General features: G+C 38.0%; 1 protein-coding gene across 1 annotated transcript in view; it reads right to left on the bottom strand.

Annotated features, from left to right (window-relative positions):
• The window catches only part of LOC122805670 (serine/threonine-protein kinase D3-like), a 1,097,474-nt gene that overhangs the window by 134,852 nt on the left and 936,524 nt on the right, over nucleotides 1-26,098 (bottom strand). Inside the window, exon 10 of the mRNA XM_044075994.1 lies at nucleotides 8,721-8,985. Coding sequence (XP_043931929.1) covers nucleotides 8,721-8,985 — 265 coding nt within the window. The remainder of the gene's footprint in view (nucleotides 1-8,720; nucleotides 8,986-26,098) is intronic.

Here is a 26,098-nt window from a genome sequence, read left to right as displayed (position 1 = left end):
CAACAAATTAAAATTAGCCATTTACAAAAGGTTTATCTTATTATTTCTTGCATGATGACTACTGTTTACATAAGGGTGTGCATTTTTGCTATCATATAAAAATATCCATATAATAAAAATAATTTTTAAATAACAAACCAGTTTAATGTCCATCTCAATATCCATAATCTCCACTTCCATATCTTTCTCCCATTGTATTTGTAGTGTCTTGAGGGTCTATAATCATGACAACAAAATAACAATGGAGTGTCTGTAAGTACCTGTCCCACAGCCTATACTCAGTCTGTTCCTGTCCTCCATAGCATCTATTCTCATAAACTCATTGGGTAAGAAAACAATCCATACAATAAAGGTTTAAGGTAGCATGAATTATAAACTTCATCTCAGTGGCCATTGTTTTAATTCTGCAATAAATTCCCATTAATAAACTGTCAAATAATGGAGCACAATTCAGAAATGGCTCTTCATGGTTGTCACTATTGATCTTAACCCCATGTGTAAAAATGGGAAAAAGGGGTTCTGAATGGATGGATGTATGGATGGATGAATGGGTTCAGGATTTTAGCAACATCCAATTGTTCAAAAACATCATTATGGTTAATTATTCAGGACAAGCCAGTCAATCATACGGTCATATTTGGTCAAAAGAAAACTGGAAAACACAGCCCCTTTTTTCTTCATCACCTTGTATGTCATTACATCATCTGCATTCCATGGGCTGATTGGTTAACAGGTCACACAGATGCATTTCTCCCATGATTCATTGAGTTACATCTGGATGAAGTTACAACTGGGCAAAACAATGGGATAGCCATTTAAGCAGACAAAAATTAAAGCACTTTTGCAGGGGATAATCTCGACATGCCCTCCCCCAAACTTACATAGAACAACTCTCTGATCGGACAAAAAGAAAGAACTTACTGGCACTACAGACTGAAAATGCACCGCCAATGATTTCCTATGGAAAACCATGATCAAGAAGTGCTGATTCACCTAGTTGAACTCAACCTTATCTAGTCCAAGTTCGGCATTTTGTAGAGAGGCCTTTTCCTCCATCTTATAATGCAGTGGATTGGAAATCCTAATAAACAGCCAACAGCTGATTAACACCTTCTGCATATCTGCATTCTCGCTGAATAAAATACCTTACACACAGCAGTGAATGAAAATGTTGTTGTTGTTGTTTGTCTTTTGGCTTTTCCCGGTTAGGGGTCGCCACAGCGGAACTCCGGTCCACTAATGATTGGCAGTAGATTTTCATGAATACCGAGGTGCCAGCTCAAGGATCAACCTTCAACGAAGGGCACGCCCATTTATGCATGTCTTTCGAATGCCCACCCAACCGTGGGGAGGACATGCAGACTCCACACAGAATGAAAATATACCCCACAAACTAGAAGAATATAATACAAAGTAATAGTCTATCCAAATGTATTGTGGCAAAGCAAACAATTTATTAGGATGAAAGGACATGTCATTAAAATATTTCTCAAGAGTAATAAAATGATACAGGAAGTAATAATGAACATCATTATATACAGTGAAACCCAAAAAATGTCCATTAAAATAAAGTAATTAATAATGTAAAAGCCAGTCAAAAGCAATACACAGTTAAGAAAAATCTTCCAATTTCTTTCATTATTTAACCCTCTTAATACAATTTTTACAGAGGGCTAAGAGTTGTTTTAGTGTTACTGTATATCATTTCATCATGTTGTATTTTTATTAATGACATACACATAATTCTGCATCTATGACACAATTTAATGTCTTCTGTAAACTCAAATCTCTGCAACAAGGTGATTTCCGAAATATGATGATGCACATATACTGGGAGACCTTCTGTTGTACATTTTTTTCTCAGGCTGCCAATTTGCCAGACAGCATATTCTTTTTATACCATGTATTAAACTTTACTAGGCTTCCAGACAGCAGTTCAGCAGTAGTCAGTAGTCAGTAGCAGTCAGCAAGCTTTCTGTGCTCCCATAGATTTTATAAAAAATGTCCAAGAAGGCACTTTAGCATTTGCCAACCTCACACTATCTGAATCTTCCACCCTCAAACACTGGATTCACGTTCGGGCTTCTTCTTTGAGTCTAATCCTCCAGAGGAACCAGCTGTTGCTCGGTGTAAACTATTTGTCAGTGTCGATAGTCTGTATTTCATGGTCACTCCTCTGTCCCACAGGTAACATGGCTTTGTATTGGACTTACAAAATGCCACAACTGTTCTGAGCTAATTTTCTTTTATACTTCACTAACATGTTGGAAATCATCATCATTAATGACACCATTTTTCCCCATGTTCCACATTGGTTTGGGGCTGTTGCACCATCTGTTGCCACCTCTCTTGATTCAGCACCACTCTCTTACCTTCAAAAGTCACGCCTTACTGTCTCAGTTCTTCTTGCACACAATCCATACAGAATTTTGCTGCATGTGCTTGCTTTTTCTTGCCTTCTTCCTGTTTATCTCAAATCTTCACAAAATCATCTTCCTACACATGTGACTGAACCTCCATAATCTGTTTTCTTTGACCTTCTTTACTGGAACTGCCTTGGCCTCTGTTGTAACGTCACAATTGCTTCATCTGTCCCACAGTTTGCATCCGTCACCCATCTCAGTCATTTCATCTCCAACACCTCTATCTTCCTCAGCTACTCTGCCTTCACTCCCCAGGCTTCTTTAACATTTAATGTTCTGAATTCAACACTGTTTTGTGCCCCTCACTTTTAAGCTTATTTGCCATTCTTCTGTCACATACTACCATTGGCACTATGTACAAGTTGGCAGAAGCCCTATGATTCTAGGTTTGACTTCATCATTCAGACTTCTGTTCTCTTTAACTGTCCCATTCAAGCAAGCTACTAATAAGTTCCACTACTTTCCCTTCTAACTCAATTTTCAGCTTTTTCTGATTTCTCCCATTTGCTGCTGTGACAGCTGTCTTCTCTGTAGTCAGTTTCATCCCATAGGCCTTTGGCTTTGCATTCTATGTTTAAAGTTATGACAATTTATGCACAATCACATCTAATGCAATCTTAACATCATTTGACCAAATGTACATCACATTTTTGTTTTCAACTACTTCACAATTTGAAAAATCAGTGCAGTCAACTGTAATCTCTGTATCATTCACAATTATCCCTTTCACTTCCTTTTTTCAGAAAAGTTGTAGATAAGATCATCCCACGACAATTAACTGAACTAATATGGTCAGACTTGTTTAACTGAACTGAACTATGTATAAAATAATCAAATAACACTGATATTATCAGAATAACCGAAGAAGACAAGCAACTTTTTAAAGCATGTTGGAATTTCCTCATATAGGAGGTACATCTTGTTAATGGCAGTTTCAGTATTTTGGATTCAGGATTTTGTTGTTTAAAACTCTCCTTTATAGAATATCTATATATCATTATGCATTCTTCTTTATATTTATAATTTTCTCCCAAACTCTTGTATATTCTCCCTATCCTACCAATCTGTCCGTTTATCAAACTTTTTAATATTTTCACATTTCCTTTTATTTCTCCATGTATAATTCCTTTTCTTCATCTTCTGTATGAACTTTGCAAGAAGCCCTCCATTACTAGTACATCTGCTGCATATTTTTACTGAATTTCTTCAAAACAGGTTTAACTTTCAACTACCTCTCCTTTCAAATGCTTCGCTACACTAATGCCTGTCATCTCCCACTGCCCTAGTCAACTTTCTATGCCCTCTGGCTTCCCCTCCCAGAATGTACCTAATCTTTCCATCCATATACCTTTTATAGATTTTATTCTAAATAAATACTTAACTTCCCTGTCTACCCTTTGTTTGATTTCTTGGTACAAACTTATATGTTTCAGTTTATTTACATCATCTCACCAAATCAGTTCTCCTCCTTTCACTTCTCAACTCCTTAATCTGTGAGTTAGATTTATCACTGTTATATACCATTTGATATCCATTGCTATCTGTCCTTCTTACTTTCAATCTATTTGTAATCTGTCCTTTGCTGTTCATCCCCTTTTCTCTCCCCATGTAAATCTGATACATATCTGATCTATTTCTCTTACAGTGCTATTTAAAAATGTCCTACTTAGTTATCTAACATTATACCTTTCCTCCCCCTCAATTCCTACCAGTTCAGCCTGCTGACCAACTCAACTTCTTGGAAAAGCTTCAAGCCCAAATTTTTCTCTCCTCCTTGTATTTTTCCCTTTTAGTATTCCACCCTGCTTACTCCCAATTCAAATTACTACTCACTTCTCTAGATGATATTCTAACCCTGCGTCTTACCTGTATGCTCTGAAAATTTGCAAAATATGTGTAAATTGTTTTTCTGCTTTCACTAATGCTAGCATAGAGTCATTAGCAAACAAGAAGACATTACTTTTATTACCCTTGCCTACATGTTTCCCCCTTATTTCTTTACATCAATGTACCAGTCATTCAGTTACCATTAGGAATAATCCTGGTAACAGGAGGCATCCCTCTCAGGTACCTCCGTCTATTTCTATTTTGTCTGACAACCCACCATTTACAAATAATTTTATCCAGGGGGGGCCTATGCATGGCAGCTACTCCCTGAGTATATCTGTCATTGCCCACCACCTACTCTGTTTCTCTTTATACATAAATTTCCATGACACACACATTCACAAGCATTTTGTAAATCCATCAGAGCTATTCCTGCCTTCCTTTTGTCATCCATTTAAGCCCATACCAAAAAATTTAATAATGCATTATAATAATAATCGGTTGAGGACCTCCCTTTTACATAGCCTATCTATTCTTCTCCTATTATTCATGAAAACACCTTTTCTAATCTTGCTGTTTTGTGGAGAGTTTCACATCAACATTATACAATGATATTGGTCTATAATTACGTACATCTTCCAGGATGGCATTCTGCTTAATATAAAAAAAAAAATGTCTTGCACCTCTTCCATCATTCCTGTTATCCTGCCTTCTTCCAAGATCTCATTAAATATTTTTATTCACCTGCAATTACACTTTCTTAAAAATAATGTTAGGAAGCCATCCGGTCCACCTGCCTTTCCAATTTTAAGATGTCTTATGGCCTCCATTACTTCCCCTCTTCCTATCGATTTGTTTGGTCCTTCCCACCCCCCCCTCATCCAACAGTTTCTCCTTCTGGCCAATAAATCCCCTTCCATCACAATCTTACTGGCAAACAAGTCCATACAATACTCAGCAAACATTCCTTGTTCCAGCACTATTTGTATCATCTGGCCATCCTTTGTATATATCCCCAACTATCCAAGCTTTCCTTCTAAGGTCTTCAGTCTTCCATAGCAATATCTTAGTATCTTATTCTACTTAGTGTACCCCTCCTCCTTTCTTTCTACTTCCACTCTGTCTTCTCCAAAGTTTTCAGTTCAATGTCTGGCTTGATATCTGACTGTACTGTAGCTTTCCAGCCATTTCCTGTATATTTCCTTCATTCTGGCTTGATATCTGACTGTACTGTATCTTTCCAGCCATTTCCTGTATATTTCCTTAATTCTGGCTTGATATCTGACTGTATTGTATCTTTCCAGCCATTTTCTGTATATTTCCTTCATTCCGGCTTGATATCTGACTGTACTGTATCTTTCCAGCCATTTCCTGTATATTTCCTTCATTCTGGCTTGATATCTGACTGTATTGTATCTTTCCAGCCATTTCCTGTATATTTCCTTCATTCTGGCTTGATATCTGACTGTATTGTATCTTTCCAGCCATTTTCTGTATATTTCCTTCATTCTGGCTTGATATCTGACTGTACTGTATCTTTCCAGCCATTTCCTGTATATTTCCTTCATTCTGGCTTGATATCTGACTGTATTGTATCTTTCCAGCCATTTCCTGTATATTTCCTTCATTCTGGCTTGATATCTGACTGTACTGTATCTTTCCAGCCATTTCCTGTATATTTCCTTCATTCTGGCTTGATATCTGACTGTATTGTATCTTTCCAGCCATTTTCTGTATATTTCCTTCATTCTGGCTTGATATTTGACTGTACTGTATCTTTCCAGCCATTTCCTGTATATTTCCTTCATTCTGGCTTGATATCTGACTGTAGTGTATCTTTCCAGCCATTTCCTGTATATTTCCTTCATTCTGGCTTGATATCTGACTGTATTGTATCTTTCCAGCCATTTCCTGTATATTTCCTTCATTCTGGCTTGATATCTGACTGTACTGTATCTTTCCAGCCATTTCTTGTATATTTCCTTCATTCTGGCTTGATATCTGACTGTATTGTATCTTTCCAGCCATTTTCTGTATATTTCCTTCATTCCGGCTTGATATCTGACTGTACTGTATCTTTCCAGCCATTTCCTGTATATTTCCTTCATTCTGGCTTGATATCTGACTGTATTGTATCTTTCCAGCCATTTCCTGTATATTTCCTTCATTCTGGCTTGATATCTGACTGTACTGTATCTTTCCAGCCATTTCCTGTATACTTCCTTCATTCTGGCTTGATATCTGATTGTACTGTATCTTTCCAGCCATTTCCTGTATATTTCCTTCATTCCGGCTTGATATCTGACTGTACTGTATCTTTCCAGCCATTTTCTGTATATTTCCTTCATTCCGGCTTGATATCTGACTGTACTGTGTCTTTCCAGCCATTTCCTGTATATTTCCTTCATTGCAAAATTTCTCTAATCATTTCTCTATTTTTCTCTCCCTTCTTTTTTTTTTTTACTCTCACCTTCACTCTCTTTCCATCAAACATCTTCTCCTGGCTGCTCTTATACCCTTTTCTTTCTCTTCTTTTTGTTTTGATGTAGGGCATCTTTTACCATCTGTTGCAGCCACTCTACACAATCCAGTTTTTGCTACTGGCCTTGGTTCCACCTCCATTTTCTTGTATAACTGCCTATATATGAATTCTTGATTCAGTGTGCTGAAGTATTTCTGTTTTTTTTCTTGCAGATAATTTTACATAACTCCTCTGATGCATTAGTATAGGAGGTTGTAAATGCATTTGTATTATCTTACCATCTCCATATTTTGCCTGTTTTTTCACTTAATTTCAGTTCACTCAGTGCAGTTTTATTTTAAAAAAGTGAGGGTTACACTTTTGGTAAACTGCACCTCTAACACAACTTCCAGTACTAAGGCACCAAAACATATAGATTAGTCTACAGAGCTGCATAGCCCAGAACTAAACAGTAAAAGGCAACTAAGGTAAATACAAATCTAAAAAAATACAAGTTAAAAATAAATCCATTATTTAAATTTATTTTTTCTTAACAGTTCTTTACTGATCTGCTGAAAGAGTTCTGCTTTATTAGTTTAATCCTTACTTATTACTTCTGAAGAAAATGTGGCCAGTGGCTACTTATAAGCCAATATTTTGCACAAGAAAAACTGTTTTCTATGTACATTATGTTGAAGTAGCGTTACACCAAAATGTGTGTCCATCTCTAGTAGAGTATGGCTACCTGACGTGAGTATATTCCTAAGTTTGTGTATACCTTTGTATCCTTGAATCATTGTGCTAAAATATTATATATTGTATTTCAGTGATAACTTATGACTATACATTGCTAAGCTTGTATATACCTATGCATCCCTGAATCTCTGTGGTAAAATATTGCTATATTGATTTCAGTGATTCAAGGATCATAGGTATATACAATGTGCTAAAATATTGCTATATTTAATTTTAGTGATAATTTATAATTATACATTGCTAAGCCTGTGTATGCCTATGCATCCTTGAATTGCTATGCTAAAATATTGCTATATTGTATTTCATTGATATTTTATGACGATACATTGCTAAGCTTGTATATACCTACATATCCTTGAACTCCTGTGCTAAAATATTGCTATATAGTGTTTCAGTGATGATTAATGATTATGTGATACACTGATAAAGGGAAAATTGTAAATGTCATTGTGTACACATTTCAGCATTTACCAAAGTGTTTCTGAATAAGACTTTTACACTTCTGTTACAGGACTTTTGCTTGCTTGTTTCAAAGCGTGGGGTAAATTGATGAATCTAATGATTACTTCTTTCAAATATAATAAAAATATATATGGCACAGGTATGACTGAAAAAGTGCAGCATAACGGCAATTTAGGCAATTGGTTACAAAGTCTATGATCTGTCTTTATTTCCATTTGCACTCACTTTTTGGACTTGTGCATATCATTTTAATCAATTACGTTCCTGTCTTCTCGGAGAAAAACAAGCAAACCTGTTGATCATATCAGGAATGGGTGTCAAGAAAACTAATTAAAAAACAAAGCAAAGCAATGTATTATTTTCTGCATATTTTGGCAGATGGATGACAGTAAAGTTGGAAACTGTTTAATATACTGACCTTGGCTAGAATAATTAATCATTACTTACACAGTTGCTGCAAGTAACCTAAACATTGGGTAAGTATTAGTTTCTTGCTTACCTGAATAGTGTATCTAATTGTTCGACTTTTCAAATTGCAAGCAGTTGTTAGTGTGCCTGGAAATTGTTGTCTATGTGAAATGGAAACTCTTATATTTGAACTAATAGCGCAATATCATTCAAACTAATCATACTATAGCCTGCTTGTAATCGGCTTCAAACTTTCTTAGTTAACTGAAGTTGAAAATTTCTCAAACTGGAAACAGCAAATAAGTGTTGTAGTGTTAATACCATTTTAAGACAGGATTAATGATGTATGTAGTAAATATTAGGATAAAATAGAGAATACTCACGTTCGTCTAAATTTTGAGCTGGTAAGGTCGTAACACTGGACTGTGGCGTGACTGGCATAAGAGCCTGACGAATTGCTCTCTCCCAAGCCTGTATTACATCTGCTTCAGATCCAGTCAAATTATACTCTGAGTTGTGGCCTCTTTCTCCCACAAAGTATACCATGCTGTCTGTAATAATCTCAAAACAGTGTGGCCTAGTTTCATCTTGGAATTTTGTGTTACCTGTCACGGACTTAACTTCAAGAACTTCAGAGAGTGGAATTTCCTGCAACAGAAAAAGGATCTCTTTTTAATAAGTACAAGTTAAATTACATTGACACTCATAAGTACTGGAGGTGTTCTGAGCTTGAATTTAAAATTCAAGTTGACAAAAAGTACATATGGAAATGGCTAAATAAAGGATGAGTATACAAAGTACTGGTGAAAAGACATATAGGGCTTCCAAGTCTGTGTGGCTCAGCAGTTGATTTCTCTTTGCTATGTAAGCTTGGGGTGCATTTGATGTAATATTTATTATATATAATATAATACTAATGCAGTATGAAAGGCTGCCTCGGCATTTTGTTGAGTGTGAGTGAGTGTTCTTAATGACTACTAGCTATGCTAAAGAGCAATACTATGTACCAATATCTAGCATATTCTCCACATGACTACGGCTCTGTTGAAGGTATTAATTAAGTTTGTTGACTGGGTTAGTGAGCTTATCCAAAAAGGCCTCATTTCACAGCCTAGGAGTTACATGTTAAACTGAGAACAACAGTAGCATAATGTAGTATATTAAATAGTAGAAGGCAGTCACACCTAATCATGGAGACAATACCACAATGTAAAACAAGAAGTACTACATGACAGTAAAACATCAAAGATAAATGTTTATATAACAGTGAGAGATGCAGTAAGTACAAGGTAGGATCAATGATATAGCAGATATCAATCTATCTAGCTATATATATATATATATATATACACATATGGGTCTATTTAGCTCAACGAATTTACCTTTCACCAAAGCTCAGGCATGTAGTGCGACTTCAAAGAAAGTCCATTTCTACAAAGCTTCGGATCACTAACACAGTGCTACAGGATAAAGAACCGCTTGGCCACCAGGGTCAACTTTGCCCTTTTCCCCACTCTAGTGTGATCTCGGAGTTGGTATATTTAGTTAAGGAGGCTATATGAGGGGTGTAGCCCCCATATGGGGAGGTGGGGGGGTGACACCCCCCACTTGCATGTGTTTAAATTTGTTCCATGTAGTTCATTTCCCCTGGTGGCCAAGTGACTTTTTACCCTGTAACACTGTGTCAGTGATCCGAGAATTTTAGAAATAGAGTTTCGTTGAAGTCGTCTCACAGTTTTGAGTTTCAGTGAAAGGTTAATTCATTGATCTAAAGTAGACTTATATACACAAACACACACACAAACACACACACACACACACACACACACACACACACACACACACACACACACACACACACTCTCACACTCACACACATATATATAAAACCTTTTGCAGTCACTGAAGGGTTAGTTGTTGGGATGTTATAAAAAGGTTTGAAAAAGAAGAGAAAATAATATTTTTTAAATGCAATGTGCTATAATTTAAGAAGTATATATCCTGGCACATATTTAAGGTATTGGAACATCTCTCTGATCCCCATTTTTGAATGGGTACAGAATGCAGTACTGCTGGATGGGAGCAGGCAATGTTAGTAAGGAGCACGTAACATGGCCCTTTTGTGCAAGAAGTACCTCAGTGGAGATTAGAGGCCTTTCCTGTTTCCTGTATTGTTTATCAGAAGAGAGTCAAGAGGAGTAAATTAGGAGGCATAAATATAAGCCTACACATCAGTAAGATACCACTGCACACTGCTGCAAAAGTAGGAAGAAAAAGACATTCCAGTCCTTGGACCCACTAGTCATCAAAGGTGAGAGAATATTTTCAAAAATATTCAATGTACAATACAGAAAACAAAAGTGGTTTAATTCTTTAATAGGAGAATAATATAATAAATAATACAACCTCAGAATATTGAAATTGTGCTGTATTTCAGTGGAGGTATACTGGTTCTTATTTCTTCTACCTCTCTGTCAATGAGAAATGGTATTCTTCATCCAAGTGCAAAAGTACAGTGTTGTCTGATGATAACCATCACAAAATAAGTAGTGAAAATAGGCAATTAATATGGCAGATGAAAGTAGCAAATGATGGAGAGAATCTCAATTGTTAGTTTACTGTGACTACGTCTGCGGATGGTTGTGGATGATGTAAAGCTGAAGTCAGCATGAAACTGTCATCCCTTCACCCTCTTAAAAAGATCCTTTATAATAAGCCACAAATAGAGTAAATGTTATAGAAACAAGAGCATCACACCACCACTCCTTCCAGTTAGGCCTGACACAAATATTGACAAGACTACATCATGAACCCTACATATACAAACTCTGCTACTTCCTTCTTAAAACTCCTTCCGGCTAATTAACACGCACTACTCCTTGTTTACATTAAAATAACAACATATTCCTAAACCCATACTTAACAAACTATACTTTCTTCTCTGTCTTTATTTTAATTGCAGCTTACTAATCCTATTAGCCCTTAGCAATACTACATACCTTCCTTCCTTTCCTATAAGACATAATTGAATATATTGTGAATATTATTGCCTTCAGTGATCCTCTGTATATTGCAGTATTATTTGTATGGAATTTTAAAATTTATCTTGTTTTGTATAGCTCTTTTTATCAATGCTATCCTGGTTTTATTCAGAAAATGATCCATCAAGATTGGAGTTCTACCCTAGTTAAGAAATTTAATTCAAATAAAATAAAAATACAGGAGATAATTTTGTGTATGTGACTTTGAAGACTTAAACAGTGATTTTCATGCTGATATAATTGCTGAATTAATGTGTTTGAGAGCCTTTACAAAGTTATATAGTGATTTAATCATTTAGGTTTCATGCAGTTATGTTTGTCTGTCTTTTATTACAGTTACATTTGGCATGTGATGAGAAAAAGGTTAGTAATACTAATTTAAAGGAAATGCAGACTGTCATTGTCCTCAGGTTATTATGGAGCACATGACAGGTTGAGTTCATAGCTATATGAAAACTTTTTACATTATAACAAGGTACACTGGTACCCGCGGTTGTGGTGCTGCGGTAGCGTTGTCGCCTCACAGTAAGACGCTGTCCGGTTCGATTCTCAGCTAGAGCGTCTTCTGCGTGGAGACATGCATGAATGGGCGTACCTTCGTTGAAGGTTGTGCATCAGGCCTGGCAAGCCGGTACGTAAAAAATCAACTGCCAATCATTAGCGGACCGGAGTTCCGCTGTGGTGACCCCTAACCGGGAAAAGCCAAAAGACACAAACAAACAAACAAGGTGCACTGGTGGCTTGCAGAGAGCTTCAGTTTGTGTGTTAAAAATAACAATGACCTTTGCAGACTGTGAGCCAAATTCACAACTCACGGTAACCTTTCCTCATTCAGGGACAATTGTACCACAGTGCTTTAGTAGTATGCAGATGTACAGCTCCATGGTGAGCTGTCTCTACAGCCAAGCTTAATGAGGCATTCTGGTGGACATGAATATGCTAATTTGCTGTGTGGTATACCCTGGAGCTGCCTACAGTAAGGGATTTATGCAGGCAAGTGATTAGGAGAATCATATAACTACACAAATTACTACAGCTGCTTCTGCTGCTCATGACAATGCACATGGTTAAAAGTCCATGTTCATCCATTCTAACAGAGATATGCTTTGGGAAGTTTATCACTCAGGTAGTGTTATGGGGTCTGTGTGTGCATGTGAGGGACTGCATGCGTGTCTGTGTGTGTGTCTCTCTGCTTGGTGGATCACAGTAGGAGGTTGCTGAGGGGGATATGGTAAATATGCATATGTGTGTGTGTGTGGTTGAATGAGTGACTGGTTCATGAGTACCATTGGGTGGAGGAGGGAGCTGTGTGTGTGTGTGTGTGTGTGTGTGTGTGTGTGTGTGTGTGTGTGTGTGTGTGTGTGCATGCGTGTGTGTGCGTGTGTGTGTGTGTGTGTGTGTGTGTGTGTGTGTGTGTGTGTGTGTGTGTGTGTGTGTGTGTGTGTGTGTGTGTGTGTGTGTGTGTGTGTGTGTGTGTGTGTGTGTGCATATCTGTGTGTGTGTTTGTGTACTGAATGTGTGTGGGGTGATGGAGGTGGTGGCTGTCATACCTGCACACTTTTTTAGGCTAATGAGCTAGTCTTACAACATTACTGGTGGGGGCACTACTCACCAGGGATACTTCTTTGCTAATACATGGAGTGAGGGGCATTAGACACCAGAGATACTACTTTATTATTCTGTGGATGGGGGAGAGCAATAGATGCCATGGAAAACTCTTTAACAGCATGCTTTAAGGGCACATATTAAAAAAAAACAAAGAAAAACAGAAAGATAATGTTGGTCAGGGAGGTAACAGGGATACTTTAACTAGATCATCTTATAGGGTACTAAAAAGATTCAACACTACCCCTTCCCACCTCCCAGAAAGGTATTGGTCCTCTGTGCTACCACTGGACACCAGGGATAACATGGGGCTAATAATGAGAAATAAAATTAAAGGTGGGGGGGGGTTGAACCCTGCACCCATGACACAGAAACAACAAAATTAATATGCTACTCTAAATGGCAATTTAGACTGGCTTTTTTTAATGTTATTAATTAAAAGGATCTCTGGCATTATTCAATGCCTGCAATGGTTCATGAGTTACAAGGAAGAGGAACAGGCACATTTAAAAATACCTCTCAGCCACAGACACACAGTCAGGGATGGCATTCAGTTATTACTCTAACAAAATTAGAAAGTTGCTAGCATGATAGATTTTGCATTAAAATACAGTTACTGAAGGCTATGAACTCTGAAACTTTGTCTGCCATAATCATTCATGATTTATGAGGGCAGTGAAAATCCAAGAGGAGACATCAGCAACACTCTGTGAACTCAAGGATAATTAAAGGTGCATAGTTCATGTGTATTTTTTACTGTGTGTATGTATGTATATATGTGTGAGAGAGTGAATGGGGGGTGCCTGTGCCAATGTGATGCACTGGCCAACAGTGTTGTTAACCATGGGAAAGGCTTGATCTGCACTTGCACTAGTGAACTGCAATTCAGAGACATGCAAATTAGACAATAATTAAGTATTTTTGCATTGCAGATAATGCATCTCTGTATATACTATTTCTCCATCATGTAAACAGGGCCCTTTTGCCACAGCCCTTAATAGGAGTGCTAGGGTTCTTGCTGAGTAAGCGATATACACCTGCATTTGTTTGCTTAATCTCCCGAGCTTGATCATCATTTGCTCAAGATATGTCTGCTTCAGCTGGCAATTATTTATAATTTCATTGCTCACGTCTTTGTACAGCATAATTTATATACTCATTGACTGGTGAATTCTAGGTGGTCTGAGGTTAATTTATCTAGTAGAAAGAGCAAGACAGGCATTATACTGCCCATCCATGATATCTCTTTTTCTGAGCTGCAGTGACTTTAGAGCAAGAACAGTAATGTTTGGGTGTGAAACTTTCACACTTGTTCCTAAACTGAGCAGCTTGAGTATATGCATTCTGTAAATGTCAGTATCTGACCTGTAATTTAACCGCTCTCATGACCAAGTAATTGTGATGTGAGATTTTGTATATTAAGCCCATGTTATAAGTAAGGGCATAGCATCCAGTTACAAGGAAGTCACAGTACCACTTTATCTGGCCCTTATTACACCCATCATCGGGTAAAATGTCCCTTTTGGCATGTACCTGACCCGATATATGGAACAGTTGGAACACCCACAAATGTGCCTAACCAGAAGAATCCAGGCTATAAATACATTGTCCTGTGTGGATTACCTTAAAGACCTGTCTGTACACTCTGTTTCCTACAGGTTAAAGAGAGGTGATCCATTCCTGGCTGTGATAAGAGGTACTGCCAGCCATACTAGGGAAGTATGGCAGTGGATGTATGACTTGTGCTAGCACAGCTAGCTGGAACTTTATAAATAATGACATGTCATTTGTATACCAAACTGATTTGTACAGATTCTTGTGCTGGAAAGGTATTTGTGAGGTTTTTTTGACAATTGATGTGAGAGATTTATTTTCGGTCATTCCACTCCAAATTGGGTTGGAATGGTTTGAAAAATATGATAGTGGAGATGAAAATTCTTACACCTGATGATTTTAAGCTAGTTATGGAAAATATGGAACTTGTTTTGAAGTATAACTACATTTATTTTCAAGGAGATTTATACCACCAAACAGATGGGGCTGCCATGGGATCTGCCTGTGCCCCCATTTACGCAAACATTATAATGTTATTCTGGGAAAAACATTTTGTCTTTAGTTCTACTTTTTACAAACATATTGTAGGCTATTATAGATTCTTGGACGATATATTTATTTTGTGGGACGGACCCGAAGATGAAATTAATAATTTTATTACACACATTAATTAGAGTACGGAATTTCTTGAGTTTACTTACGATTTAGACTCAGAAGAAATACATTATTTGGATGTTAAATTGACAAAAGATAGAATAAATAAAAAATTCTAATCCAGAATTTTTCGGAAGGAATGTTACTCGAATTCTTTTTTATATTTTAAGAGTGATCATCCCTACCACTCAAAAATGAATATAATAAAAGGACAAATGATTAGAGTAGCTAGAATGACTTCTGACAAAATAGAACTGATGGAAGAAATGGAAATACTACACAATATGTTCAAGGAAAGGGGATATCCTGACCACATGATTGAATCTAACAAAAAAGTTGTAATAGATAGATTGGATACACTATACAAACCCCTACTAACAAATACAGGTACTATTGGGGTAGAAAATACATTCAGTACCAGAAAAGATGAGGAAGAGAGACTTCCTTTTTTGGTTTTGACACATTTTAATGGTGTCAGATGGATTAAAAAATACATCAACGATGCATGGGGAATGTTTAGTGAAATGCCTAATAAGACAGATGTTTTCCAATTACCACTTAGATATGCTTTTAGGAAGAACAGAAATTTGAAAAATATATTTGAGAAAAAGAAAAACATTCCAAGTGGATCAAGTAGTAAATATGGTACTTTTAGATGTGGTCGGTGTGCACAATGTGTTTTTATGGCAGATACTAAAGAATTGGAACTACCAAATATAAATTTGAAATTGATAGGTAGTAAATACTACAGTTGTTAAACAAAAGGGGTGGTATATCTGTGTTACTGTAAGAAATGTCTGAAATACTACACAGGGAAAACTGAACATAATTTAAGGGCACGTATATATAAACACAACAGAGATATTATCAAAATGAACGACAACAATGCCTCATTTAGACATACCCTTATATGTAGAGATGCAGATTTTAAATTTTGGATATTGGAAGAGGTGGTGAAGCAAGAGAGAGGGGGGACTGGGAAACCAAACTGGAATTTAGGGAGATGGTTTGGCAGTTAAGGTTGATGTATGTGGAAATTATGGATTGAATGACCACATATCTATCAACCCAGCCCTTAAGATTCTCGCTGATGACCCAAAGAGACATCGATAGATGGTCAACTGTTGTAACTTATGAAAATAAATAAATAAATAAAATATTCAGATTTACTCCTTATGGAGTATGTACATATAATATATTTTATTTTATTAAGGGTGTACCTTAAAATATAGTTGTTCAACACTATTTAAGGTACAAGAATAAATGTGGTTTTAACATACAATATTTTTATACTATATATATTTTATATACATTTTATATACATTTTTATATTTTTTTATACATTTATCGGTATTTATACACCAAATTAATGTATTAATAAGAAATGAGCATTCCTGTCACAATTTTTTTGATGATTTTACTTATATTTAATTTTTACAATATTTATATAAGTTGTAAACAAAATTATGAAATGTTAAGATCATGAATTCCTATGAACTTCTACAACTTTGTATTATATTCAAGTGTAAATTACCAAAGGTTTGGTTCAGCATTACCTCAATGTTAATTAGTGTCAATTAATGGCCAGCCTATTAGAAGTCAAGATGAATTAAGTGTGTTTTACTTAGATGTATTTAAACTGAAGATTTGTATGTGTAACAGATTCTGATGAAGTCTCCATATGGGAGATGAAAGCGCTTAATCTGTTTTTTTTTGTCAAATAAATTGGTGTCTTGAAACATTTTACCGAGTGGTCTGTTGGACTTGGACTTTGAATTTATCGAAACTGAGTTTCCACGTTTTATTAAGAGGAAAACCTTTATTGTTACTGGAGAACAGTGCCTACAACTGCATTTTTTCTTTGTTTGGAAGTTCTGCGCTTTTCGGTTATTTGTGAGGTTTGCTTGTGTTAAAATGTATCAACAGTGCACCATGCTGGAATGAATAGAAATGTATCTGTATTATTGTGACTGAATTAAATGTATATGTTCTAATAGAGGATACTGGGACAGCAGAGGTTAACCATCAACCTTACTTTAAGAAAAATAAAGGAAATGTAAATGAGCTGTTAAACCATTAAAATGTTACCCCACTGTGCTAAATAGGACCAGAGATGGAGGGTCTGGAAGAAGCCTTTGCTCATTAGCTCAGTAAATAGAGGGCAAGCCCCAGGCACTACCATAAACATTTAGATGTGTATTGTAGCCATCTATGCTAAATTCCTATCACAGTTTCAAAGGGGGATACTGTAAGAACCTAGAGTCAGGTGACCAGATGAGGTCATTCTGCAAGTCATCTAAGATATTATATTTTACAGGGAGTAATATTTGAGTATTCTGTTTTGGGGGAACCTGAATAGAAACACTGCTCACATATTTCAATGTGCCTTGCTCTATTATGTACGTTATTAGTGAATTGTAATTTTCCTAGATTCAGTCAGGAATATAGTGAAGCTTAGTTTAGAGATAGTTTTTTTATTTGTAATGAGTCTGTCCATCAATGTTATTTTCAATATTTCCTGTGATTCAAACTCTGTGGTTTACTGTAAATATATATTTAGTATTTTCTTGTTCTTTTATTATTCATTATTAAATATATTTAAACTTTTCATTGTGGCTGGTCCTTTTTAGAAAACTTTTAAGCTTTGAGAGTATTTGCACATATTTATTTGGGGATAACTCTGTCCACTCCTGAAAGACTTGCTGTTTGGTTAACATTACCATTTGTATTAATATTAACTTCACTTAGCATAATTAGATACCCTTTTAAGAGCCTTATAGTAACTGACTGGTGGCACTGAATCTACCTTATAGTCTAGGCAAAGTTGGTAGAGAGAATAATCTGCACCAGCCTTTCCTCGGTGTGTGTGTGTGTGTGTGTGTGTGTGTGTGTGTGTGTGTGTGTGTGTGTGTGTGTGTGTGTGTGTGTGTGTGTGTGTGTGTGTGTGTGTGTTTGTGTGAAAATTAAATCTCAAAGAGTGTGTGTATCAGCTACTTGGGGCAGGGACAAGAAGCGCTGGGTTCACAGAGAGGGTGCTGGAGGACTTGGCTTGGACACTCGGCTGAGGACCTAACCCTACAGCTGTACCAGATGGGAGTCTTATTGGGGATCTGCAAGGAGAAAGATATAGAGAAATGCAGACCCTGGGCTGAGTGTGTGCCTTGTGTGGTCTTAAGGGAAATTGTACTTGATACAGAGAGGTCTGCATATACACAAAATGAACAGCATCAGAACCACTAGATCAAATTATTTAAATTTTGCTTTTGACATAAATAAGACATGTTGAGACAGATACTTGTTTCAGAGGTTCCCCATGCTTTGGAATAGGCTCCCCATCCATGTGAAGCAGAGTCCATACCTGACCCTATGTAAATGTAACCTTAATTAATGGATGGAAAGTCTTAAATTCACCCCAGGTCTGGCCACCATGTCTCTGATAGACAGAGGCAGACAGTAATGCCCAAACTAACATACCCCCATCCCAATTAACCTCAAGAAACTTCCTGACATATTCCCTCCTAATAAATGCCCATGATACAGAGGGGCACAAATGGGTTGTGTTGCACAGCTAGATTTATAAAGGTCATAGTAGTCATTAGCTTAGTGTACAGCTATGAGCCTATAATCAACAGGGCACTCTTTCATCAGTGCCTTAAATTGCAACACACTGTATTCATTCCTAACATTTATTGGAAAATTATTCCAAATAGTCAGAGCAACTTTGTTTAAACCACTTTCTTCCACAATCAGGAACTGACAGTCATCTTAAGGACAGAACACTTTACAATGTGGACCACAAAGGGCAGAAATAAGTTGCTATAATCAACTTAAGAAGCTGCTGTGAACATTGTTCCAAATGTAGTAACGTCAAAGTTAGGATAGCTAAAATGAATTGATGCATGTTATTCATGGCTGGCTAATGAATAGGTTTATTAAATGAGAGAAGCAGGCACCAGCACAAGAACTGCATTCTCAAACCTAGGGATGTGTATGTTAGCAGCCCAATAGCTTACCTAGCTTCATTTGACAGAAAGCTTACAGACCCATTACATATCCTCAGCACTTGACTACCCAAACTGATATATATTCTGGTGTTCATTCATTCTTCTCATTTACATCTTATTTTAAAACACATTCTTATGTATATCTGTGCATTGATTAAGTATCAGTATTGTAAACATTATAGACTGCATACCTCTTACTGAAAATGTGAACAGTACAGGCCTCTGCTTGCTAACTGAAAAGGTAACTTTACATTCAGCATTCTAAATATACCTATAAAAATTGGATGCCATTTCCTAGGACAGTTGGTCCTGTAAATACTGACATTTAAAATTCAGTAAGTTTCTTAGATTCATAGACTGTTACTAGGCTAATGACCTGGGGGAGGCCTTTTAAGCCCAGCCAAGTTTTCCTGAAATAATAATGATGTCCTGTGTTTGAATAAGACATTGAAGGCCAGACATTTATAATTTACCTCTGCCATAAAGGACATGGATACCAGGCCCAGTGTAAATTTCCTATTTCCCATCCACTTGTCTAGGTTTTGCTTAACTGGGTAATAGAAGCACTCAGCTTCACATGGATATGAAGCATGTTCCACAGTCTGAGACACATATCTATCTCCCCAGCATATACTGTTGGGTCTATATTAGATAATCAAACGTTTGAAAGTTCGACTGTCATATGGTCCACACCATATGATCGAACTTTCAAATGTTCGAAGATCTAATAAAAAAAATAAATAAACTACACAAAACATCTACCTGAATGCTCTAAGCAGGGGGGCGAGCCAACCTGCACCCCCCACACCCCCTGCTCTTTAAATATACCAACTCCAAGATTGCACTACAGTGCAAAAAAGGGAAATCTTACCATTCCATGCTGTACAGAGATCTTCGTTACAACGTACTAACATTCAGAAATCAGGTCATATGGTGTCAACCATATGAGACTTAAAATTTTGAATGTTCAGACATTCAATATAGACCCTGTTCTGTTTAAGTCACAGACAAAATTCAGGTCACTAAACCTTTCGGGTACTCTTTGAATTATGAAAATGTAGGAAATTCATAAGTGTGGGGTTTGCAGATGTCTTGTAAGCCAGGGATAGATCACCTCACAGCAATCTATAGGAGAGTGAGTAGAGGGAAAGGTCTTTAAGGCACTCTGCATCAGGCAGGTTTGTCACACTTTGTATTCTTTTTGTAGGGAACCTCTGAGTTCACTCCAGTTGCTGCATATGCCTTGTTAGGTAGATACCAAAGGGAGAATTGTACTCTATGACTGGTCTGATAAAGGTGGAGTACAGTAGGATAATGACCTCCTAGGACCTAGATGCCATACTCTTCCTTATAAGTTCACAACATAAAAGGATTTCCTCACCACTGTGGCTACATGGTGATCGAAGGTAAGGCTACTGTCTATGTGTGTACCCAGACCCCTAACCACTGGGTCAACTCTTAGGTTCATAGCTGTTCACTAGGTTAACAACCACAAAGGCCATTTTAAGTCTAGTCATGCATCCAAAACCTCCAACAAGTTCTGGTACCCTTTATAAGACTGAGCGGGGGCATGAGAGGTGAAACATTTACAAGCAGGGCCCTGGGAGATGAACCATTTATAGGCTGTTTGTGTCCATTAGAGACACAGGTGCCAAACCATGGATGAATTTACTGTACCCCATCCAACATTTCAAGTTACACTTGAATTGGGTTAGGGAGAAACTCAGCTTTGCATGAATGGGAAGCCTATTCCACAGTGGGGGTAGTCTCTGGAATAAATACTTGTCTCTTCAGCATGCCCTATTTATATCACAGGCAAGGTTTAACTCTTTAGAATGGGTAATTCTGTTGCTGTTTGTTTTAATGATATGCAGGAGATCCTTCAGAGTGGGGTCTAACAATGCCTTGTATGCCAGGCACAGATCTTCCAAAACAGCCTGTAGGAGACAGAATACAGGGATAGGGCCTTGAGGTGGTCTGCACAGGACATGTTACTTATGCCCTGTATTCTTTTAGTGAGGAACCTCTGTGGATGTTCCAATTGTTGGATATGCCTGGTTAGGTACATACCAATGGGTGCATTGTACTCAATAAGTCTGATGAATGCCTAATACAGTGGAACAATGACTTCCTTGCACATAGGGGACATACCTTTGTTTATAAGTTGCACAACATAGAATGATTTCCTCACTGCTGTAGGCACATGATGGTCAAAGGCTAGATTACTGTGTGTGTGTTTGTCCCAAAGTCCCTGACTACTTGGTCAACTCTTAGGGGTATGTTGTCAATATGATAGTTATCAGTGGTGCCCGACTTCCAAAAGGACACTATTATACATTTCTTGACATTTAGTTTTAGTCCTTTGGCTCTAACACCAGTCTGTCTGTGTCATCCCTTCCTAAAGAACATTTGTGTCAGTGGGTGATTCAGTGACAGCTCCTAATTTGCAATCATCACCAAATTTGGTCAGCCAGAGGCCAATGGCATTGGCCTTGACTTCAGAAAAGCAAATGTCAAAAAGAGCAATCCAGGACTGATCCCTGAGGGACTCCACTTGTGACTGGCCTGGTAGACTCCCCAACTCTAACTTCCTGGGTCCTGTCTGTGAGCCAGCTAGCTATCCACCGGGTGACATAAGGTTTATACCTAACCTCTTAAGTTTGTAAACAATGCCCAAGTGGAGTATTGTGTCAAATGCTTTGGCCAGGTCAAGGGAGGCAGTATGAACCATTTTGCTCTCATCCATTAGTTTGGTGACCTTCTCAAAGAAGTCCACCAGGATGAGTAGGCAAGACCTGCCCTTGATGAAACCAAACTGGCTTAGGTCCAGTGTCTGGAGATTCCCTATGTCATTACTGATCATTTCCATGTAAATTCTTTACAGGGCTTTACATATGAGACTAGTGAGGCTTATGGGTCTGTAGTTTCCAGGGTCTGTAGATGTCCCACCTTGGTGCAGAGGGATGACTGTTGCTGTTCTTCATGAATGAGGCATGAAGCCTGTTTGGAGGCTATATTTAAATAGCAATTCCAGAGGTCCGGATAGGTCATGTTTCGTGCTATTTAGAAGGCATCCTGGGATATTTTCCGGGCCCACTGATTAAGTGTTCATGGGCTTAGAGAGAACATTAAGGATCTGTTCCCTAGTGATAGCAGGGGGAGTTATATTTGATGGTATTTCCTGAGAGAAGGTTGGGGGGTGTAAAGTTAGACCCGAATTTGTCAGCCAGTAGGTTTGCTATGTCTTCTGCCTCAGTATAGGAGATTCCATTTACAATGAGCTCTACATACAACTGTGTATTGCCTTTGAGGTTGCAGGCATAGCTAAATAATGCCTTGGGCTTGTCCTTGGCCTGGGACCCACATTTACTTCAGATTTGGCTTTGGTAGACTTTATTTGTCCTCTGAATTGTTTGTTTAATTTGCTGAGAGTGCTTTCATCCTGCTGGGTGCTGCACCTCCTAATTTTTGCCATGATGTTCTTTCTTTTGTTATACAAGCTGTTGATGATGTGATTCCACCAGAGTGACTAGTTTTTTGAGTTAGTTCTGTACTTCTTCCTGGTGGGTACAGCTGCATCTGTGCAGCTATTTGCATGCTTGTATATGGTTTCTGTGAACAGGTCTGCATAGGCAGCAGTGTTCTCAGGGTTTATTGGGGCTTGAAATTCTGCCAAGCTATCACTTAATAGTATGAAGATAGCATTAGATTAGTTCCTGAATGTTTCAGGTTTAGATGGGGGTCCAGGTTTTATTTTTACAGTAAAGGAGACCATTCTGTGATCTGACTTACCAGGGAAGACATTACAGTTGGGGTATGCCTCACTCTCTCATATTAGTGAGGAACAGATCCAGTATGGTTGCACACCTGGTTGGTGTATTCACAATCTGGTCCAGGGAGTTTGTGTTAAGAAAAATCCAGAAATCTCTGTGCCTGTACATTTGATGTCGTATATGATTCTCAGTTAATACTGGGGTAATTACAATCGCCCATGCATATGGTATTTGGTTGGACGGTGAGTGTTTCCAATAAGTTTAAATAAATAGTATTGGTTCCTGGCTCATAGATGGGGACCTATAGCTTTTACAGAAGTGTTTTTTTGCCTATGGTGATTTGAATGTGAAGAAGCTCAAGTGGATTGACTATTTGACCAACCTTGATGTTTATTTATTTTTTATGTAAACTGAGACACCTCTATGTTTAGTCTCTGTCTGTGTAGTAGCTGGTCTAAATGTTTGGAAAGCATTATAACCTTGCACTGTCGGTGTGCTCTCCGTGGCTTTAAACCATGTCTCAGTGACCATACAGATGTCCGGATTCTCTAGGGTAGCTTGTCAGGAATGATGAAAAGAGGGGAGTCACCTGAATGGCTACTGCCTGAGCTAGTGTTGGTCTCACCACAGCTTCCTTCTGTGGGGATACAACGCTCCTTTGCTTCTTCTCTGACCAGAGCAAAACAGTAACACTGATCTAAGATGAGAAGCAGGCCACAGCCTGTTTGGTGATGCACAGTCTCGTCCCAGATGATGTAAGTGTCTGTAGGTTTGTTGTTGCGTTTACCTGGTAGATGCAATGAATAGCAACCAGACCAATCAGGACGGTCAAGCACAGACACTCACTTCACAACCAGAAGCCTTCAGGAATCTATGCACTCTTCTCCTTCTCTCTCCAGGAGAAAAATATAAGTACAAATTCCAAGCTGTCACCTATGAAGCAGTTATTAGGCTTTCCAGTGATCATCATTCCCCAGGAAATAATGTCCTTATAATCCTTATTTCACCAGAAACAAAACAGAATCACTAATCCCTGGATGACTACTGAGAGGCAGAATGTGGGCTCTCCAGTAATTGCTGGTCTTGCAGTAGATGTTCCAGATTTTAAATGTAAGATGGAAAAATGTGTTAATAACCTAAGAGCTGCAGTGTGCAGTAAGCAATTAGATGTGAAAGAGTAGGTAACTTATGCTTTAGCTATCTAAGTGAATAGCCACTAATTTTAAAAGAGCAGGATAGATTGGAAGGGGATGGACACTTTGTATTTTAGTACTATAGAATACAGGGGGATGGCCAGTAAATTTAAATAGTTTTAGGGAAGTCATTTCACAAATTTATAATTTTGTGGTTATTCACAATATCCAATGAAAGAGGAGAGGGAAGGAGATATGTGGTCAAATTAACGTAAGGGGCAGGCAACTAGAAAAACAGTTCAAGTTAAAAAACACAACAGCACCAGGGTAGGAAGGAGAGAAAAAATGTAATTCCTGTGTGACTCACACGAGAGACAGCTGTGGTCTCTTTTCTTGTTCAAACATGCACTTAAAAGCAGACTACAAGTAAGACACAGTGTAAAGAAAATAAATCACAATATGAAAGAAGGAAATAAAGCAATACAAAATACAAGAAAGCACAAACAAACTAACATTTCCTTCACAGCAAGTTTTGACAGAGTCTGGGTGAGCTTTCTAGTAAAGTCATAAAGTAATTACTGGGCTAATGACACTATGGGATCTTTTTAATCCTAACCATGCTTTCAAAGGTGAGAATCAAACCCTATACCGTGTGTCCTTAAGGTAAATACCTTAACTGTTATGTCAACCCCTAGGGGTGTATTATCAACAAGGCAATTAGCCAGGATGGTTGACTTCCCAAAGGGTGCAATTATACATTTCTTAGCATTGAGTTTAAGACCATGGCTTTGGCACGATTTGTTAGTCAGAGATCAACCTTCTTGAAGAATGCTAGTGTCTGCAGGGGAGCCGATGATAACCACCAGCTTGCAATCATCTGCAAACTTAGCCATAAATCTTCAGCATTTGCATCCATTTCAGGGAAATAGATGCCAGAAAGGAGTGAGATGAGTACTAAGTTCTGATGGACTTTGACAGAGATTGATCTCTTGGTAGGGCTGGCATCATCTCTTTGGACCTCCTGGTACTATCAGTGAGCAAGTTGGTTAACCAGTGGGTGATAAAATGGTTAAGACCTAAATTAGTGAGCTTGTCTATAATGCCTGAGTGGTGTATTCTATCAAAGCCTCGGCTAGGTTGAGGTAAGCTATGTGCAAAGTCTTACCTTCATCCAATGCTTTGGTGACCCTCTCAAAAAAGTCCACCAGATTTAATAAGCATGACATTCCTTTAACAAAGCCGAACTGTGAGGGGACCAGAATTTGCAGGTTACCTATGTCACTGTTTATCATGTACATGATGATTCTTTCCATGGCCTTGCATATGAGGCTGGTAAGACTTATTGGTATGTAGTTGCCCAGATCAGTGGTTGGGCCTCCTTTTCACAAGGGAATGAGAGTAGCCATCTTCCATTCCTTGGGCAAAAACCTTGACTGAAGACTGAAAGTGGTCCAAGTGTACCAGAAAGGTCATGTTTCGTGCTATTTATTAAACAAGAAGAGGGTACAGGCAGGATGGAGTTGGTAGAGAAGAGTGTCAGGAGTGATTTGTGACAGATGAGTACCAGTAAGAGTGAAAGGGAAGGTCTACAAGAGAGTAGTGAGACCAGCTATGTTATATGGGTTGGTGACAGTGTTATTGACAAAAAGGCAGGAGTCAGAGCTTGATGTGGCAGAGTTGAAGATGTTAAGATTTGCACTGGATGTGATGAGGATGGACAGGATTAGGAATAAGTATATCAGAGGATCAGCCCAGGTTGGAAGGTTTGGAGACAAAGCCAGAGAGGCAAGTTTACATTGGTTTGGACATGTGCCGAGGAGGAATGCAGAGTATATTGGGAAAAAGATGCAAAGAATGAAGCTGCCAGGTAATAGGAAAAGAGGAAGCCTAAGATAAGGTTTATGGATGTGGTGAGAGAGGACATGCAGGTGGTTGGTGTGACAGAGCAAGATGCAGAGGACAGGAAGAAATGGAAACAGTTGATCCACTGTGGCAAC

The sequence above is a fragment of the Protopterus annectens genome, chromosome 6.part1 (assembly GCF_019279795.1).
Source record: "Protopterus annectens isolate FY-2018-M chromosome 6.part1, PAN1.0, whole genome shotgun sequence".
In the NCBI taxonomy this organism is placed as follows: Eukaryota; Metazoa; Chordata; order Ceratodontiformes; family Protopteridae; genus Protopterus; species Protopterus annectens.
Note: the sequence above shows the minus strand (reverse complement) of the source record. Positions and strands in the feature narration are given on the sequence as shown.